At 35.7% G+C, this 9,618-nt stretch overlaps 1 protein-coding gene across 1 annotated transcript in view; it reads right to left on the bottom strand.

The window, feature by feature from the left end:
• The window catches only part of LOC108975543, a gene marked incomplete at its 5' end in the record, with an annotated part of 31,303 nt that extends 26,597 nt beyond the window's left edge, over positions 1–4,706 (bottom strand). Inside the window, 1 exon segment of the mRNA XM_018944096.1 lies at positions 4,595–4,706. Within this exon segment, the coding sequence (XP_018799641.1) occupies positions 4,595–4,706 (112 nt within the window).
• Between the last annotated feature and the right edge of the window lie 4,912 nt (positions 4,707–9,618).

Raw genomic sequence — 9,618 nt, 5'->3', positions numbered from 1 at the left:
TACAAAATCAGGAAAAATTAGGTAAAAATAATTTTAATTTTATTTCTTTTTAATTTTTAAATAAATTAATATTTCAAAGGAATTATATTTATTTCCACTCTTACAAAGTGAAGGTGTGATAACCTTCCTGAAATATGCATATTCGMATTCTTTCGTTATCATTCCCATATTTGTAGCAATAGAGTTTCTATGGCATATACATACATACATATATTATTTCTTTAGCACATTTGTCTGTATGTTTACGAAAGCAAATGCGAGCCAAACACATATGTACATACATTCATAACAACAAGTGCCGCACGCATCTTTCGCATCTCCGTTGCCACGGACAAACAATGGCTTGTTGTTGGTAGAAAATCCGAACTGTGCCGAAAGAAACTAACACGCAATCGTCGATTATTACCGCTTCCCTTGCTGCTCGAACAACTAAGCTAACAAGCTAGCTTATATAGTATATGATTGTTTTTGTWTGAGCTTGACATATCGACGCTGATTTTTGCGAACCACGGAATAGTTTAGAATTGACAAATATTGTAAATCGGCAACAGCTATGTTGCCACTTTTCTCACTTCTTTCTTAGAACAAACACCAGAAAGATGCTCAATTTATGTTTTTTAGCTTTTGTCATCGTCGCGAAAAGACGCTTGTAGGCAAAGGCATGCTCGGGGAGATGTTAAGGCGTCTGTTTTTATGAATGAAAACGAGCAGCAAGGGAAGCGGTAACAATCGGCGATGTTTGTCCGTGGCAACGGAGATGCAAAAGATGCGTGCGGCACTTGTTGTTATGAATGTATGTACACAGTGCCGATTTTAACACTATCAGCGTCCTGGGCGAGATTTCTACGCCGCCATCCAACTGCAATTCAAACCCATTCGAAATAGGGAAAACATTTAATGAAATAACCGTTTATTAAAATAAATAATTCTTTATTACAAAATATAATTATTTATTAGAAAAACACTTATAAAATTGGATTTTTCTGGCCTTTTTATCAGCGAAATCTATTATAAGGTTGTCAAAGTCGATGTTTTTAGCAATTTCGCTTTCAATTGACAAAGTTGCTAAGTTTGTCAATCTAGATATAGCATCGCAATGGAACATGGACCGTCGGTTACTACTTCGCGTCTGTTTGTTTTAAAATAATTGTTTTGTATGTGCACCGATTTTATGAATGCGAATGAGCTGAGTTTGTTACGATTCGCTAAAATAACGCTAGCTCTTTTTAACCAAAAAGTTAAAAGGAAATAGACAATGTGTTTTTCTATGATTGGGGATTATCCGTAAGCCCCGAGTGAACAGATTGAATAGTGCGTTCCATTCAAGTGCTGCTAACATAAAAAAATCCGCTTAATTTAGGGAATTTACGACAGCAGACCTCGAACTATGAGCGTGAGCTTGGGGGGTGCCTACGGCGTCCATTTTGACCGGGGCCCTACCCTAACACCTACCACAGCAACGCGTGGCCGGATCGCCTAGTAGATATGTATATAAAAACCATTAATTTTCATTTTAGCTAAAAACGCTACGTGGAGTTGAACTTTCGTCTGAGGAACAGATCAAGATTGAGACTATGAACGATGATTCTTTATAAACTGGTGTAATTGTTGTTGAAGTAATGCGGCGAAACTTTTTAAGAAACCCTGAGGAATACAAAAGAAACAGTAAGTGTACTGGACGAAAATCCTCGATAAAATAGATAAATGGACATACCAAACGGCATATTCGCAAATTGGCAATGCSGAACATGATGCGTTTCTTTGAAATCAAAGCGGAATCAAGGTCCACGAGTGTAAAGACGACGTTTTGAAAATTTAAAAGAGAAGTTCAATCTTATTTATGCGTCCAAAGTGCCTGAACCCCGTTTGTTAGATAGCCATAAAAAATGACGCTTTTCCCATTTCGAAAAATACAAATTTTGAAAGGAAGAGTTCCTGATGAGAAAAGTTCAACTCAGATGGCCATCAAAAGTATTGGAAAGATCCACGTAAACCTTGGTAAACTTACTTTAAGCGCAACTATGGCTGTGGGCTGCTTTTAGTTCTTAAAGGTAGATTGAAAGTGGGGAGCGATTAAAAGGTTCGCTGARGTCTAATTGCACTATCTGTTTACCAGAGGTGCGGCTAAGAGGGGGCGTTGGTCTTCAAAAAAACTACTCTCTATATAAATGTGTGCAAAACTTTGTACTACACGCCTAGCGAGGTTGTGCACTAAGTTTAAACCGGCCACGTAGAAACCACACCTAATGAAAATTGGCAATGCGGAACTTCCTCATATAAAATACCTTACTTTTGATGACGATCACAGCAAGTAAACCAAGGGCTACGATTTAAGTTCGGTCCCTAAATTGTGAAGAGTCGATGCCCAGCTGGTTTATGTCCCTGTAAACGAAAATGTCGATATCAACACCGCCCAAGAAATGCGATGGACGGAACAAGGACGGTAACGAGTAGATCCTTTTTACTTTCATAACAAAACAGTTGTCTATTCGATTCTGCTATCTGAGAGCACTCATCAGTAACTCGGTACAAGGTAATTTTATCTGCGTACTTCAGGAGAGGAACAACCYTAGCGTGGAAAGTATTCCTCTCAGATGCATTATTATAAATGTTCTTCAGGTATTCCGGAATAAGCTTCCGCAATCTTTTGCACATCTCTCCGTTTAAAYCATCAGAACCTTAGCACCGTTTGGACTTAACCAGGCCAAAGGCGTCTCTACGAAGATAACAGAGTGTTAGTGACGCGAAGAGGGGTGACATCCTCCCACTTTTGACCACGGCATATTCTATAGGCCTGATCCCAAGGGTGGTCCTATTCTCTCTGACGAAACTTCTCCAGCCCTTCCATTTAATTTTCAGTAACATCTCTTTATATTCCCTAACTGCACAACTAAGTTCATACCTAAGCTTGGACAGCCTGTCAGAAATGGACCGTTGAGGACGTTGAAACCTTCCCATCCCATCCCATTTAAATCAAATTATAATTTGGGAGTAACCATAATTTGAATCAAATTATAAATACTCAATCCCYACCCTCCCTTAACTCTCCACATATGTCTGAGTTTGGTATTGCCGCAAAATTAACACGGCCGTTAAAACGGACGTTCAGAAAACGAAGTTTCAGACTCTGAAAGTATTCGACGCAGGGCCCGCCGTGGGAAGCATAGGAAGAGAAAGACCTCCACTCCGTCATAAAGACCAGATGTCTCTTACAAATTTTCTCAAAACTTTATTTTGAAACCTTTGCACAGTTCCGATATACTTGTATATTGGTGCAGCGCACTCCCGAAGTTGAATTTCATATATCTAGATTGCTTTTAATATTTCCCTATATTAAGATTTTATTTTCTTGTTTTATTATAATTAGAGTTTGGCTCTGTAACTTTTTTGTGTGAGCTTCAAAATATCAAAATATTTCACCGAGATGGAATATATTAGAAGACATATTTATATAACATATAACAGAACAAAATGTTCCCTGAGTTTCATTAAGCACAGACAATCACCAATATACAGATGTATATGGCGACAAGTCATTTGATTTTATTTGAAATTTCTGATATTAGTTATTTGCTTTTCCCCCCATTTTATTAATTTTAGGCGCACCAATACTTTCATTTTATATTCACACATGACTGATATTTTCAGTGAAAGGTCAGCCATAGGTATTCGGTGCCTGGGGCTTCAACAGTTATGACCCGATTTTGATAATTTTATAACTCCATTTGGAATACTTCTAAGCAGTATTTATGCAGAGTTTCATTGGTCCCTTATTTTTATATTGGAAAGTGAACGAATAAGGAGGAATTTCAAATTGTGTTATATGGGAAGTACAAGTGGTTGTTATTCAAATTAGCACTGAAACATAAGAATTTAAGGATACTGATAATTTCTGAATTTGGTTGAAATTGATCGAGTCCGGAGATATGGTATTTCACGTGGGCGATGTCGTGCTCATTGCTCACTGACGGCACCGGCTCCTTCTTGTGCCTTTCTGGATCTAAAATTTAATGCCGATTTCACCTTTTTTCACACTGTCGTAAGAAGGGACGAAAGGATCCTTCGTAAATTTTGGTTATATAGTTCRTGTGGTTAGGGAGAGATATATATTCCCAAGAGGTCATGCCCCCGTTTTGAAAATTTACCGTCCATATGTGCATCTCACGACTTCAAATCGCTTTACCAATTTACTGTTTAGTATCTTAATTTGTAGCTTAGTTATGACATTTTATACGTTTTTGATGAATTGAGATTTTGTGGTGAAAAAGACCAATTCCGCCGAATATGGTCGTGAAGTGAGGTACAATATCTTTTTATTTATTTAGTTTTCGCACTTGTAGTGCTTTAGTTTTCGGTTAACTTTAAGCAATATACATCGGTTAATTTGTGTGATAATTATTAATAGTCGAGATGCCAATAGTTRATAAAATCGCTATATGGCGAAACATATAATTTTTATTAACTTCATGGAATCTAATTAGGGGTTATAGTATTAACATCACTAAGGTGTTGTTATCATAAATAACAAGTTAAATAAAAATTATAGTAATTTATTAATAAACATGTAAATAGTAGTTATTACAAAGAATTATACCTTTGATCGGCCGACAGAAAATTTTTTGGAAATGCTATATTTTCCGGACTAATAACGGGATAGCTTCCAGCTTTCAAATGTAAATCTACATTCTGAGGCTTGCATTTACGGTCTGCAAATAAAACAAATAGATTTGGTTTACTAATTACACTGTAATAATAAAATTAAAAACATTTTAGTTAAAATTATAATTACGTATGTAGATCGAGTAAAAAAATTATTGCTTTGGTGTTTAAAAGAAAGAGGTGGATATCTACATTTTAACGAAAGACAATAATGACGTTACTCAAAAAAAAATAGCACAGGAAATTCGCAAAATCATTGGTTTTTTAAAGAAACACTAAATTATACGTACATAACATCAGTTAATACTCATACTACCAATATGAAGACATACGAGATGCACTTGAACCAGTTCACATAAGAAGGTTCACGATGTCAGAGAATGGAAATTTGCAGGGGTACTGGTCCAAGATGACCACAGTTTTGTATCAGGGGACTCGAAAATAGCAGAATTATGCACTTTGAGCGTTAAATTACAAAAGTTAAGATAACCCTAATGTTAAGAAATGTACGTTTATTTGACCACAAAACACATTTTAACCAGTAACCACTCCCCATATTCACCTGATATGGCACTGATATGACTTCTTCCTTTTCGGAAAAATGCATTTGCCCATGAAAGAAARCTGTATGCAGACTGACGGCCATATCGGCCAACGAGCTAAAACAATCGCTCCACATGCTTTTAGACCGTGCAAAAAGCTGTTTTGAAGCAGAATTAAACTATTTTAAATAAAATAAATTTGTTCTGTTTTTTTTTAAGTCCTGCTTACTTTGAAAAGCTCTTTGTATTTAACCTGCATTAAGAACTAACAATACATGTTTTTATTCATCACCTTTTAGACCTAAATTCGATCACCCTTACTGATGCCTTAACAAAATTCGAAAGTTTAGGTATACACGGTTTGTCCGGAAGGTAAACGGACTGATTGTTTTCCGTCGCGACTGTACTTCGGAGCGTGCGCTCACCGACTGGATTCARTAGAGGGCGTTACTAGTAAACGGACGAGTGTCTCCAAGCACCTGGAGGGTCAGGACGAACATTTTCGCGACGTGTTTCTGTGAGTGGTGCAAGCCGAAAATGCATGAATATGAAACTCAGTAAATCCGAGACAAAGATGTTTGATATGATCAACAGGCCTACGCATTAWTTTGTTCCTCCTGTTCAAACTGTCTACGCTAAATTTTACGTGGAGATCCTCAAGAGGCACAAASGAAGGATCAATCGGGTCCGACAAGACGTCGCATGTGATTAGAACTTGCACCACGACAACGCTCCGGCTCATACCGCTTTCTTGTGAACAGCTACCTCCCAACAGGCATCCCAACGTTTTCACAGTCGCCCTTTATTACCGATGAAAGGCAAGCATTTTGAGACGACATTCAAGCAGCATGCACATCGGCTCTCAAGGTTATTCCGAAGAATGCCTTCGGTGACGCCTTCAATGCTTAGAAATCGTGCTGGTAGCGCTGCATAGACGCAGAAAGTTCAATGTTTATAAAGAATTGTAACTATTGGTTCAATAATATTTTTGTTATCGACTCAGTCCTGCTACTTTCCGGACAAACCCTAACTAACTAACTTTATTGAGGAAAATAAAAGCTTCAACCCATTTTGTACATTTTGATACAATGTATATCTTGACAGAAAAGTATCTGCTAGAAATCAATTTAATAAAAAACAATAAAACTAAAGGGCAAAGTAAAGTGTAACATACTGTAATTTGCTAAGTAAAAAAGTAGTTTAAATAAACATTTATCTGCAATATGAAGATTATTATATTAATTATAGTAGTCTTTATAGARTTTATATCATGGTGGTAAATTTTCAAATCGACCTTTTAACATCAAACAATACTACATTGAAAAAACACATTATAAACCGTAGACGTGCGGGTGACATACTTTAGTATAATGTATAAAACTGTAATCAGCTCATTTAATGAATAGAAAAATTTCACAAAACTGGGACAAGTTTTGAGAATCTTTCGAGAACTTGTTCTGCAGTGACTTCAATGTCATCAAGCGTCTTTCACAACGCCAGACCGATCGTCCATGTTCGTCCTCAGAAGTTTACAAAGAGCGTTCAGAGCTCGCATTCGTCACAGAACTATTTCTTTCAAAACATGCGAAGAAAACTATAAATTATGCGGTATAGATCTAATCGAAGTTCTTCAACGTTTCTAATGCAGTAGTCGGCAACTTGTTGTCTTTTCACTTTTGCATTTGCCTCCAAAGGACCTGTCAGAGATCGAGTTTACCGTTGAGGTTCAAACGTCGCACAACGTTGTCGCTTTGTGGATAAGCTTTTGAATATATCTATCAAACAGTCAATAGGATTTTTCATTTCTTTGGTTTTTAAATCMCATAGTTTTTCTGGAAACAGCAAACTCAGTTGAAATCAATGCAATACTTCTATAGAAAAGCGCGTCTGGGAAGAATTTAGTATACCGTCCTAGGATTTCAAGGATAAAAAGGATATGGTCGGATAGACCATGTGAGTTATTCGCGATTAAAGTTGAAATTTTGCAATTTGTTAATTACATATTTTCTCTATTTAAAATAAATTTTTCACTTCAATTTTTTAATTCTATATACACTAACACATCACTTATTCATTTGCACATATATATTTACATCTACATTATTCAACCCACTCAACAAAAAGGATGGGAAAAAGGGAAAGCGAAACACATTCGTTACGTCGCGTCGACACCTTTCGCCATCAAAATTCGTCACATACAATTCGCACGTCAACTTTCGMTTAAACACTGCGCCGGGTCGACATCTACGCTCCTCTACCGCGGATATACATTTTGACCTGGATACGTGGAAACTAGAAATTGATGATTGATAGCACCGGTAAAACATCTTCGGCTTTGGATTCTTGCCGCTACGCTTGTTGATATTTTCTTACAAAAAAACTTAGAACATTTTATAATTTATATTGTGAAAAGAAAATCAAAATTTATTTTTATTTAAGAGCTTGTGCTCCATATAAATTTTGTATCTCAATTGTTCAAAATTATTGTTGAAATATTATTATTTTAGAATAACAAATGAAATACAAACTGTCAAATAATCAGTGTTATCTTACCGACATCATTTGTAAAATAACTAGACGAAATAAAGTGAACAGATTATACCCGAAATACGAGAATTAACAACCTTTAAAAGAAAATAATTCTGGTCCGTCCAACACCGGGTTGTACCAAATTTTTTTTCGCATAGAACTCCTTTTTGCGCGGGCGGCCTTCGACCTTGAATTTTTTATATATTTTTTATTGCTTATCAACGATTATGTTTCCTATATTTAGGGAATAATATTTCTTTATAATTTTTTTTGTTTTAGTTTGTAAAATATTTTAGTATCTTAACACTGATAATTTGACAAATCTACAAATTTATTTTTACAAAAGATGTCGATAAGGTAACACTGATTATTTGGCAGTTTGTAATTCATTTGTTATTCTAAAATAATAATATTTCAACAATAATTGAAATGTACATTAAAAGCAATTTTTGCACTATATTATATAAAATATATATGTGCAAATGTATAAGTGTTGTGTTAGTGTATATAGAATTGAAAAATTGAAGTGCAAAATTATTTTTAAATAGAGAAAATATGCAATTAAATATTCCAAAATTTCAACTTTTATCGCGAACTCAAAAACTATAAGCTTCCTGCGGCTATATATCCTTGATCAGGATAATCTCCTCTATCTGACCATATCCTTTTTAGCCTTGAAATTATGGGACGGTATACTAAATTCTTCCCAGACGCGCTTTTCTATAGAAGTATTGCATTGATTTCAACTGAGTTTGCTGTTTCCAGAAAACTATGTGATTTAAAAACCAAAGAAATGAAAAATCCTATTGACTGTTTCGTGATCTGTAGAATCTCCTCTATCCGATCATGCCCAGTTTTTAACCAAAATCCTGGAAGGGTATACTAAAGACGAGCCGCGCGTCTTTAAATCTTCACCGACTGTATCTAACAGAGCAATGTACACTGAGACCCTGTAGTAATTTTTCACGCATAAATTGTCGCGTTTTGTTTGTCGGTCGCAAATTCTTGGCTTTTCTTCGCCAACTTAAAGTTTTACCGCTATTTTCCTCTTGTCTTAATAAAGAGATCGAAAATATTCCTGAGCTTTTTTTAACCGAAAAAGCTGTTTTTTCTTGTCTTCTGTCCTAATTGTAAGTTTTGAGAATTGATGAAATCCTGATTCCAAATCTAAGCAGTGAAGTATCACGCTTCKCATAGCTATCCTATCTTCCCTGTTGAAGCACTAAACATGCTTTAAAATCTTTTCAGCATTTTTAGGATAGAACACCATTGTACATTTAGCAATTTCCACCTCGCTGTCATCCAATGCATTTTCAATAACGCTCCGTTTCCGTGATAGTGTGTGATAAATATTTTGTGTTTCTCACTGTTTCTTTCCGATTTGGTATCTCTATACTAATTGTTTAAAAAGACTTCCATGTGCTGCCAACAATCATTTTAATCAAACCACATAAAAACTACAATATTTAAAAAAGCGAACTTTTTCGTGATTCGTAGAAAAATACAAGGTAAGGCTAAGTGGCAATATACAACGCATAAAATAAACAAATGATTGAAAATAGAAAAAGCGGTAATGAAGATTTATTAAAACAAGAAAATCTCGATAATTTAGCAGCGTCTAGGTGAAAAAATTACGTCTGCAAAATTTCCATCTTGTGCGTTACAAGCTTGGTGGCAAACTACATATTTATACATAACTAGCTTTTACYCGGGTTCGTCCGCATACATTTTTTCTCCCGGCTGTAAGTCCCCCTGCAACCATGTCCCACTATCGTRTTCCGGTCCHCAACTTCACATCAAAATTTCTTCAAAAACAACCTAAGCACATAATGGATAGCTCCGAATGTTTCCTTAGTAAATAATGTAAATCGGTTTAAAATACTACTAA

The sequence above is a fragment of the Bactrocera latifrons genome, unplaced genomic scaffold, assembly GCF_001853355.1.
Source record: "Bactrocera latifrons isolate USDA-ARS-PBARC rearing strain unplaced genomic scaffold, ASM185335v1 scaffold_663, whole genome shotgun sequence".
Taxonomy (NCBI): domain Eukaryota; kingdom Metazoa; phylum Arthropoda; class Insecta; order Diptera; family Tephritidae; genus Bactrocera; species Bactrocera latifrons.
Note: the sequence above shows the minus strand (reverse complement) of the source record. Positions and strands in the feature narration are given on the sequence as shown.